The following is a 12176-nucleotide window of genomic DNA, read 5'->3' as shown; positions in this document are numbered from 1 at the left end:
TTATATACATACACTTTAAAAGGTGATATAATAAAATATTTAGGTAACCCTTAAAAATCTTGTTTTTAAAAATAATGATTTGTGGACATGCTCTTGATATAATATAAAGTAGTAAAGACATTACACATTTCTGTGTAGTTTCCACTATTATAGATATTTACAATTTATAGTAAAGCCTGGAAAAACAAAACACATTAGAAAGATAACACTGATCTCCGGTATTACAGATTCAATATTCCTTGTATTTTTCTGTATTTTACACATTTTCAACACTGAATATGCATTACTTTTATAAGTAGAAGAAAAAATTATAAATATATTTAACAGACATACTTACTCTCGAGAGTTTAGAATTGAAGTAGTTAATTACTCTAGACTCAAAATAAGATGCAAAACCTTCATTGAGCCAGATATTGTTCCACCAACTCATGGTAACCAAGTTTCCAAACCACTTTTGAAGATGGAAGAAAAAAAAAGAGCTTTCTTAAATTTAAGGTATATTAATTGTAATTTCATCTTAAATATAAAGTCAAAGACATAATTAAACTTTATTTGGCATCAATAAAACAGAACTCCCAAAAGAATATTGTTGTTTTAACATGCACAGATATCAGTCATGCATTTCTCTGAAACAATTATTTCACATTCAATGACTGAAAGCAAATTTTGTTTTAAAACTGTGATGTTCAAAAATAACTTAAGCTAGAGTAGCCTTTCTTAAACTGTCCACTTTGCCCATAAGTTAAATAGAGCAGAAATTCTAAATGTTCACTTAATAACCTACTAATTACAGCATCTTATACTCTAAATAGACGACGTCAGGATTTTGCTGTAAACAGTTACTATGTTTTAAGAACATGATTTGATCTGTGCCACGTACAAATCACTCAAGTACTCATATGTCCTGCAAAAATGATTCAGCTATAATTATTTTCTATTTGAGTTTAACAAAAAGATAGTGTCAGATGATGAATAGAATCAAGAAAGAAAAACACGATAATTTCTAAAACCAACAAACCACACCCTTGTATTTAACCAAATTCTTATAACTGCCGTGATATACTAATAGTTAGCATCCTGATTTCCAAAACAATGTGCCACTTAGTCTATAATAAAAAACGACATTTTAGGTACAATCTAAACTTGTGAAATTATGTGTTGGCTGTGTAACAAGGTGTTATTCAATCCCAGTAAATCACTTTTTCCCAAAAATTCTTATGGATTCATACAACAAAAGATAACAATTTCATAGTTTCGATAATTTCTTTCTTAACAAGCTTGTATTAATGGAGTCGAGGTCAAAATGCATATGTGAGAATTTCCATCAAATTAATAGTCATAGTCATAGCTCTGCTTGGCTTATTTCTCCTGAAGAGGATTTTGTGGCGCAAAGTTAATCTTTAGATGTAAATAACTGATCCGTGAATGGACTGTAAGGTCTCATCACTATGATTCATCACCAATTATTCAAATCCACCCAAGATCAGATTATACAGACCCCTCCCTGTTTTTACTCACTGTCCCATTTTTTTAAATAATTTTCTAAAATTTGGTATGTGGCAGGGCTTTTCGTTGCTGTTGTTGTTACTTTTGGTAGAGCAGCTGGAGAACATCTTCATGTGAAATAAGAAAGAATATTTTACCACATGCCTGATGTCCAATCTCATGGGAGACAATGCAGGAGATCACTGTCTTTTTTTCTGTTAGTTGATCATCTGGTTGCAGCAATAATAATGATTCATCAAACATCAATAGTCCCCAATTTTCCATTGCACGGTCGTCAAAAGTAGGCAAGGCAATTACATCTAAGTGAATTTAAATGGAGGGAAAAATAGAATCTCTTCCCAAAATTTTGAAATTTCCAGATATAAATATCTCAAAGTTAAATCATATAATTACTGGAAAAAATATAAGTGAATATTTATAATCTGAGAGAAGAAAAGGCTTTAAAGACAAATACCAAAGACAGAATCCAGAAAATAAATTGGTTTGGCTATATAAAAATCAAATATTTTGATAAAGGACTTCTGTCCAAAATATACAAAGAACTCTTAAAAGTCAACAAGAAGCAAATAAACAACTTTATAAGTTTGTCAAAAGATTAAAACAGATGATTCACTAAAGAAGATATACAAATAGAAAGGAAGCATATGAAAAGATGCTCAACATCATAAGTCATTAGGAAACTGCAAATTAAAACAACAACTACACACTTTCTAGGATGGCTAAAATCAAAACACAACACCAAACACTGCAGAAGATCTGGGGCAACAGGAACTCTCATTCATTTCTGGTGGAAATGCAAAATGATACAGCCACTTTGGAAGACAGTTTAGTGGTTTCTGATAAGGCTAGACATAGGCTGACCATACAGTCTAGCAGTTGAGCTCCTAGGTAAAAACTTATGCCCATACAAACACTTGTACACAAATGTTTATTGCACCTTTATTTGTAATTGCCAAAAATGGGAACCAACCAAGATGTCCTTTGGTAGGTGAACGGATAAACTGTGGAACATCTGTACAATACAGTATTATTCAGTATTATTCAAGAAATGGCCTATCAAGCTATGAAAGATCATGGAGAAACCTTAAATGTGTATTACTAACTGAAAGAACCCAGTCTGAAAAAGCTACACCAAGATAATTCCAACTACACATTATTACGGAAAAGGCAAAAGAGCGGTGGTTTTCTGGGACGTGGGGAAGGAGGTAGGATGAATAGGTGGAGCACAGAGGACTTTATGATAGTGAAACTATTCTGTATGATAATGTAATGGTGTGTACATGCATTAAAAACTTGTCAAAACATAGAACTATATATATAACACAGAGTGAATCCCAATGTAAACTATGAGCTCTAGTTAATAATAATGTATCATATTGGTTCATCAATTACAATAAATGTACTCACTAATGCAAGACGTTAATAGCAGAAACTAGGGCCTGTGGCAGGGGGAGAAGACATATATGGGAACTCTTTTTAAAAAGTCTATTTAAAATTAAATATTTTAATTCACCAAAAGGCACTATAAACAAATTCGAAAGGCAAACCACGAACTAGGAAAAACATTTGCAACATATACTACAACTAGACAATATTTTTTCAGTAAAGAACTCTGGCAGATCAAAAAAATGTGAACAATTCACTAAAGGAATAATTCAAACAATAAAAAATCTTATTTAATATGTTCAACTTCATTGGTTATCAAAAAGAAAAAATTAAAACAATAACTTAATCTTTCAAATGTATGAGAAGCTCAATAATTAGTAGTGGTTAGTATTAGTATTAATAATTAGCCTTAATAATTATGTATAGGAAAACTGGCACATAGCCTGCTGGTAAGAGTATGAACTGGTACAATCTTTCTGGAGCAATCCAGCAAAATGATTCATAATCCTTAGAAATGCTCCTACCTTTTGACTAAATCATTCAACTTCTGGAATTTATACTAAGGCAAACAGCATGGATATGTGTAAACATTTCCTTACAAGGGTTTTCTTTAGTGTTTTGAAAGTAGCCCCCCAAAAAGTGGTCGAATCAGTCCAAATGTAATTAAATGAGTATCAAATAAATTATTTTGTCATATCGATATGTAGTTATTCTGTATCTTTAAAATGACAATAAAAAAGAATATTTAGTTATCTGGATTATGTTGCTGCATAGAAAAAAAAAGCCATTCAAAGAACAGTGTCAACTGTATGTTGTCATCTTGGTTAAAAACAAAACATCAAATACAGAGAAAGAAGAAATCCAGAGTAAGATAGACATTGAGACATATGCCAAATGTCAGCCATGGTTATGTATGTATGGTAGCATTACAGGACATTTGTCTTCTCTTTTTTGTGTGTACTTGGGTCGTTACATAGCCCCCATCAGTTAAAGAGACAAAGCTGCCTCAGCATAGGTTTCTCATTTTTCTACCCTTCCTTTTCCTCCATCCACTCCCATCCCACCCATGAATCTGTGTCAGAGGAACAAAATACATTTACATGATATCCTCAATTTAGAGAGAAAAATATTGAACAACTTTCTGAGCTTTGTTGCTCACGCAATTTTGAGATCTGTATAGATCTATGAGAGATAAAATGTTTACATATTTCCTCAAGGATCATATTATGTTCACACATGATTCCAATTTCATACAATGAAAATTCACAGATGGAACCCTTAAGTCCTAATCCAATGATTCATAGCTAAAGAATATCTGTTAAAAACCAGCAAAATCTTACTAAAGAGAACTGGAGTCACTCACGCAGGCCCGCTAAAAGGATCCAGAACATAGCACTGCACACTTGTGTTATGAGAGAAAAGGACAAAATGCAAGAGAGAAAGCGTCTGGAGGTATGGGGCAGCCGGTGAGTAACCAGGAGGGATCTAAATACTGAGAGCTCTCTGAACACCTGCTGGGCACATGGCACCACACGAAGAGCAGACAGGCCTCTATGTGTTAGGAACGGGATGGAACTGACTCCAAAGTAGCAGTTAAATGGCGACAATAAGTCTCTGGAGGTTCGTCTGGATACCCGTTGACCTCAACCTAGAGCCGCTATAATAGGAAATTGATTGCACTGGAAGGGAAGATGCCTTACCTGTTTTCGGAAGAGGGTAACTAATATTAAATAAATCTTCCAGAAAAGAGAAGGTGGGACCTGTGATGTTCAAAGCAAAGTCTGCATGTCCATTTGCTATGGCGTCTTTCCGGGCCCAGATTCGTATCTAAATCAAAACAATTAAGCAGTGATTAGGAAAAGCAGTAGTGATTTTCGAAAGTGGCAGCCTGCTTGCTCCAATTCTCTGATGCTCTAGAGCTAACGTCATACAAAGTTACATAACAAAATGACTAAATGCATTCACCTCCTGAGAAAAGCCCGGAAGGCTATTCACTAATTTGTGAACAATGGCTCCCCCAGACAGTGTGTTATTTCCATTTTTTGCAATAACGTGTTATAACTACTATAATACAAAAACAATCTGTGGCATTAAGACAGGAAGGCAACTTTCTGTTGTCTAGTCAGTGACAACAGGTAGGGTTGAAGAGACAGGAGCCAGCTGCTAATACTCAGATAAACTCCGCAAGGACACCTGCCCTAGGGAGACCGATCAACATTAAAGACCCCGGGTTGATAACCATAAGGATCTGCTTAGAGGGCTGAAAAACTTTCCCTTTGGCTCCACGTGTGCAATCAGGCCCAGAGGTGCCCGCGGTGTGACCTTTTCTTCATCTTAATACAAATGCCCTGGGTAGAGATTTAACACGCCAAAGAGACCTGCATGGTGTTAAGAAGCTTGTAGCCACACTGCGCAGATGCCAAGGAACCTTCACCTCTGCATGCCTAGACGAAGTTCTCTCCCCCCACTGCCTCCTTCTAAAATCCCTGCCTTGGCCACCCTCACCTGCACCCCCTCCACCTGTGAACGATGGGGATCTTTCCTTTTGGGTTGCTGGTTTCCTTGGGCACAAGCTCAATAAAACTTTTTCTTTGTCTACTTTGGCATCTGGTGATCTCCCTCAATTTCCATCTGGGGAAACTGTGAGAACCTGAGGCTCTAGTAACAGCACAGAAAATGTAGATTCTGTGTTAGAATAAAAGGATACCTTGGACCCTTGCTTCCCTGTTCTGCACGTATTTCCAATGTTCCAAACAGAATTGTGCAGTTAGTGAGTGTTATACAGTATGGTACATATTAAACAAATTTGAATCATGCCAATTTAAAATGGTTTGTTAATAAAAACATTAATAGTCTCATCTTATTTTCAAGATTTGAAATATGGTTAATTTCCCTAATTTAAAAAAAATTCATCAAAAGTCTTATAATTTCACAGTTGAAATAAGTGAACTATATGCTCTGTTTTTGATATTTCTACTTTGGTAGGTAAAAAGAAATTCTGCCATGCTTTGTTAGTCTAATATAACTGCATTGTTGTTTGGACACTTGGGAAACTTATTTGTGTGATTTGGGTGACTACCGTAATTTGCTCTTCTTTTAACATTTGTTATTATTTCGATATGAAATCATTTCATACTCCACAACAATACTATCTAAGCACTTTTTTAATGGAGTTGCTAGTGTTAATGCTAAAGAATATATATGTGAAACTCAATAACCCTGGAACGAAAGTTGGAGGGAGACAAAGGAATTAAAATAATTGTCCTGATGTGGGTACAGTTAATTTGATAAAGAGCTCTTTACAAAACATTAGAGAAAATGCTAAGAAAATGAAAAGCGGCACAATAACATTTGCAGACTGTTATACTCCAAGAACACGTTCACCTTACTTTGCTGAAATTTCTGCTGGAAAATTTGTCTTGAATTATGTGAGATCTTCAGGAAGGCTCCCCTTTCACAAAATGCAACCACCTGTTTTCGAAGCCTCCTGCCTTGATCCCTCATTCCTTTCATCCTCCTCCATGCTGCAGAGGTCTCATTACAACTGGGGAAGAGGGGCCCAGGACTCAGCCCTACCCCTACAATAAACTTACCCTCCCCAATTCTAGTTTTAATTTCTGAGGCAACAGAAATACTGCTAAACCAAATCCCACACTATGTGAGTGGAAAGAATAGTCACCTCTCCCCACATTCAAGATAATGAATGCATTTTAATTATAGCCTTTTGGAAAATAATGGCAATAACAATTAACATTTGTGTGTGAATTTTCAGTTTATAAAGTTCCTCCCATAAACTGCCATTCTATAAGCCAAAAGGCAAGCAAATGATGGAGATTTAAAGCTGCGTAGGAGAGGTGGGTGTCCCCTAGTAGGGCAGCAAGGAACATTTTGGAAATGTAGCCACAAAGTTCCTTCAAAATCACAAGCAGTCCAGCAGTGTGTTCTTACGGCCCTCCTGAGAAATAGCAGATCTTAACATAAAAGAGAGGAATATCTTTGCAGATGCCCATATGGGCTAAATTCTACTCAAAGAATGTTATTTCCGACCTTAGTTTAGTTTATTCTATGTTTATCCTCGTGCCATGCATTAACCACATTGTCAATTTCATGAAATTTTTATCTTACTTAATGAGCAATTTTTAATAGTCTGGATGCTTTTCCAAGAGTACATTCTGGTTCCCCTGTAGCGTATATGCTGGATTCCTTTACTTTGTAGATCCAAGCTTTAGCCAAATGCAACATTCCACTGATAAACTCATCCCAAATTTCAATTTTCTGGCTAACGACACTACTTTCTTAGGGATGTTCCATTTCCTCTTTGCTTGTATGAGAGCTGGCTTTCTTTGCAAGGTAATCTATCACAAAGAAACAGAGCCTTGTATAAGAATTGTTCACTGTGCAGCAGCATTGAGAGTAACAAGCCACTTGAGATGTGGATGCTGACGGACCACCTTGGGTCACTCATAAGCTCTGGGGCCCACTCCTTCATGCCAAGTACAAAGCATGTGCTTCTCAACCATGCTTGAGTAGATTTATCAGTAAATGTCATGAATGTTTGACTTGGCCAGTGTTATATCTGTGAATATCAAGGATCTACGAGCAATTATTCAATAAGGGAAATCATACTGAAGCCAACAGCTGAGGAAGGTAACCACCTGTTGTTTGCATCCAGTGCAGTATTTTTAATTCATCATTGGGTTAGGAGTGCAGGGGGAATCATTTTGAGTGACGCTTCCCCTGGTAACAAACTTGGCTCATCTGCAGCTACCTGGTTTTCACAAGTCAACGGTGGGAGCCTAAAGATCTTGGACCCAGGAGAGAGCCTCAGCCAGCTGTAGGGCCTGATTTTCCTCAGCCTTGTAAAGCTGATCTGACCTACAACACTGGCCTTACTTACTCCCACACTAGAAGAGAGAATGAACCAGAATATAAAGTACTGCCACAATAACCTCGATATTTTACTAAAGGATCAGTATGTACAACTGGGTGAAAACTATGTATTTCAGGACAGAGTATCTACTTTATACAACTCTGGGGAAGTGTTGCATGCCCCAGTGCTGAGGAAACCAGCAGCCTTACTTCTCAATAGGAATGGTATTTAACCTGCATGCATCATATCAGCCACAGCAGTTGTTCCCGACTGGTGTCTGTTTTGGCTGTTTGGCTCCCGTGCCATACTGCTTGCTAGACATTTTGAGTGTCACCTCAGCTTCAGGGCTGCATTAACATTGTAGGCTAGGTAAATAACAGGTAAACCTGAGCCTCAAAGCACCAGTATGGCAGCTTTCCCTATTCTTTCCAGTACTGTAAAAGGCAGCAATGCCTGGGGGAGAGGGGTCTCAGAAACTGCCTTGAGTGGAATTGATGCATGGCCTTCCATGAAAAGCCCTCCACAGAGCTAGAGTGGGAATTGTGTCCCATTCTGCAAAGCCGCACTAAGATCTTTAGTAGGGCTTCAGAAAAGTCAGCATGAGAACTAAGAGGTGCCAATGGGATATGTAGGTATAACCCTGGATGCAGAGAGTGGGTGAACAATCTGTAGCCAATACAAATGTACACTTAACTGGAGAATCCTCTTTACTTACCTCTTTGCCCCTTTCAGTTCTGTTGACATGGTCATAGTCACATATAGCAAATGCGACTAAATAAGTTGGCATGTAGGGTGTAGTGTAAAAAGTGGTAACAGTCCACTTGCTTCCACTCAAATCTTCTTTTTCAGATTGACCTAGAAAAATATATTTTAGTTCAAATCACTGAAAATATAGGCAATAATATCTACCTTTGAAATAATTTGTCAAGTTGATTGTCACCTGGCTACTTCTTCCTGACTACTCACCATAGTCTAGCAGTTCAGATTTTTCTACCCTTAAGCTATCAAAATCATATTAGGAAGATCTAAGGATAGCATTTTTGTCCTGAATTAGTATCTTAAGTAGTACGGTATGGCCTGAGAACCAAATCCATGAGCACTATAAGTTAGGCCCACGATCTGCCTCTTCTCTTTTCCATCCATTTCTACTGCTTCCCAGTCTACCCCATTTCTCACAGGACTTAATCTAGAGCTTCCCAGGCCCATGGTAGGTACAATTCTGCCAATATCACATTTCAGCTAGATCTTTAATGGAAGCAGGCTGGGGCCTTTAAACCTGAAATCATGGACTCAAATGCCTGTGAGGGCCAGGTACCTGATGTGAAATGGGCTGGTGTACACTACCCGAGACTGGTGAGGATCATGGAAGTCGGGCGCACAGGCCCAGTCTGCAGCAGGCAGCTCCTCCTCAGCTGTAACTATCGCTGTCGTGTAGAAACTGTAAGTCCAGTGTTATTACATCTTTTAAGTTTTCAAGGAAGTAATAATTTTGACTTTTATGAGAAATCTCTGAATTTTTAAAAGTTAGACACTACTTTAATCAAAAGAAAAGAGTCACGTGAGCCAAATAAAATGTTCTATGCACTAGGTCCACTAGCTTGTTATCACTTATGATCAACAGTTGAAGCCCAAACTAAAGGGCAGATGGGCTGCCAATGTATAAGAATAGTATAATGTCCCCAGATTCTAACAGGATTCAAGACATGGAAACAACCTTGGTGTCCTTTGAGGGCAACTGGATAAAGAAGATGTGGAATACTACTTAGCCATAAAAAATGAGGAAATATTGCCATTTGCTGCAACATGGTTGGATCTTGAGAGTATTATGCTAAGTGAAGTAAGTCAGATGGAAAAGGACAAGAACCATATGATTTCGCTCATATGTGGGATATAAAACAGAAAGCAACAAACAGATAAAACAAACAAACAAACAAACTCAGAGACACAAACAACAGCATGGTGGTTAAGAGGAGAAGGGAGGGTGAAGACGGTAAAGAGGGTCAAATATATGGTGAAAGAAGGAAACCAGACTTTGGATGGTGAGCACGCAGTATACAGATGATGAATTATAAAACTGTACACCTGAAACATGTCATTAACCAATGTCACCCCAATAAACATAATCAAAAAAGAAACAGGCTTAATCATCTCCAAGATGTGAGTACTGTCACATACTCAATGTGACTGCTCTCTCCAATTATAACACACGGCGATCCAACACATTGCCTACAAAAGCTACTGATTTAAAAGCTATTACAGAGTTAAATATAAACATATATCATTAATATATAAAAATACATATGTGAGATGACAGGAGACATTACTTACCTAGCTTTGGCATGTTGGAAAGGGCCACATAACTTGGATGATGAATAATTGTAATATTAAAAGTTGCCTTCAGAGCTGGTTCATCAAAACAAGGGAAAACATTCCTGGCAAATGTTGGTTCCATCTGAGATGCTAACAGGGCCCTAAAATACATTTTTGGGAAAAATCTATTTATTTTTATCTCAAACCAGTGGAAGAAAAAAATACTGAGGGATTATGGCTTATAATTATAAGGAAGAAGCTAGAATGTTTTCCCCTCATCTTCCTTGCTGCCCTCCCCATAACACACACACTCCACTTCTCATAAGACCTAAAATACAAAAGAACTATTTAATTTTCAACCACAAAATAATATTTACTTCATTACATCATATGCCTTTAAAACCTTTTACAAACAAAATAGGAACAAATATAACCAATAAGCAATGCCAGGCTTTTGAGAACCAAGTATATTTTCGAATAGAATTACTACTTTGGGAATGGCCTATTGCTTTCATCCTCTACCAAAGTGCAAGTCAGCTGAAGAATGTCTACATTTTTACCTTTTGCTAACATGTTCCCTCTTCTTCCTGGTTGAAAACTTTCCAAAAGTTTTATTTTGCACATTCTTAGGGGTAAAAGATGTGGGTATGTGCCAATTGAACAACTTTTATTTTACATATGGGTAGATTTTATCACATTTCTACTGCTCTTTCCCCCAATCTCTATGGAAAAGTACAAAAAGTGACATTATTCCACTGTGCACTGGTGATTAATAGGGAAAACTTAGGGAAAAGAGTACCCTGAGCAAACAAGAGTCTGACACAAGACAGGTCCTAGCAAACAACTTTCTCCTCAAAATAAACCTGCAGTCTTATTACCCCATTTTCCAAGACTCCCTGCCCTGGGAACCTGTTTTTAAATACAATTGTGGAAGCTAACTTCCTTCTTTCTCCTCAGGTCCTGGGACTTAATGTCTCTGATGCATTCATTCTTCCTTCGGGCCCAGTTCTTAGAAAAGTAAAAGGCAGATTCGACAAAGACATTTGGAGAGAGGATGGTCCATCTATTACCTACCTCTGTGAATCCCTCCTAGATCATGATAAGGCCCCTGCTCACATGAAAATTCACACAGCTTTAGGAAAGACAAACAGAACAGCTGGCACATTCATAAGCTTCTCACGATCAGCTAATTTTGATTTGTTCTTAACTTTGCTGTGACAAAACCACAATTTTCAACAAGCCTATTTTGCCCTGTTTCTTTTCCCACTTCATTATACTCTTGCTTGCTTGGACTGGAAGGGGGCCTGTGGCCTCTGACAACAGCCACTTCGTCTACCACCAATGAGAAATCCTGAACAAGTCACGCAGTCTTGCTGAGCCTCAGTTTCCCCATCTAAAAAATAATGACACTACCTTTTATGGATGTTTGAGCTTTCATATTATTAGTAACTAAATTTACCAATAAATGACCTTTAAATTCTCCTATATTCCTCTCAATGTCACAAATTGTTCTAAATTTAGATGAACTACAGAAGAATTCAAGGAGGAATAAGTTATAGCTTGGGATGAAAGGCTCGAAATCACTAATGACAAATGCATTTAAAAAGGTCCCAGAGATCACAGTTGACTATTAGCTGAATATGAACCACATTTGCCTCCCCCCATAAATTTTAAACTACCGGAACTACCAGAAGTTAGGGGTTAGGTGTTTTTTCTTCTGTATCATTTATAATACTTGCAAAAATATGGTTTCATAACAACTGAATAAGTATTTTCTCAGCTCTGCAGGTACTATAAATAAAGGCAGCTTGATATTAGCATACACAAAGAATAAAAGTATGTTTGCAAAGTTTGTTACATTGGCATTTGTTTTATAGCATTGGTTGTTATCTCTAAAAGGGATGAGATAGAGAAGATTCAAACAATTGACAATATTGTGGAAGGAACATTGAGCAGGGAATTCAGACTCCTGAGTTCTTGCTCAGGATGTGCAGTGTACACACAGTGGTGTAACTTTTGGGAAGGTGCTTGAACTCTTTGGGCATCTATTTCTATAAAATGCAGATATGGGACAAGATGAGCTCTAGAGCTCTAAAACTGATTC

At 37.2% G+C, this 12176-nt stretch overlaps 1 protein-coding gene across 1 annotated transcript in view; it reads right to left on the bottom strand.

The window, feature by feature from the left end:
• Positions 1–12176, bottom strand: part of LVRN (laeverin) — a 51971-nt gene that overhangs the window by 29234 nt on the left and 10561 nt on the right. Inside the window, exons 2-6 of the mRNA XM_006913299.1 lie at positions 10091–10233; positions 8478–8617; positions 4593–4719; positions 1651–1805; positions 338–451 (exon numbers count right to left, since the gene is read on the bottom strand). Coding sequence (XP_006913361.1) covers positions 338–451; positions 1651–1805; positions 4593–4719; positions 8478–8617; positions 10091–10233 — 679 coding nt within the window. The remainder of the gene's footprint in view (positions 1–337; positions 452–1650; positions 1806–4592; positions 4720–8477; positions 8618–10090; positions 10234–12176) is intronic.

Source organism: Pteropus alecto, unplaced genomic scaffold (assembly GCF_000325575.1).
Source record: "Pteropus alecto unplaced genomic scaffold, ASM32557v1 scaffold20, whole genome shotgun sequence".
Lineage (NCBI taxonomy): Eukaryota > Metazoa > Chordata > Mammalia > Chiroptera > Pteropodidae > Pteropus > Pteropus alecto.
This window is presented reverse-complemented; position numbering and strand designations above follow the sequence as displayed.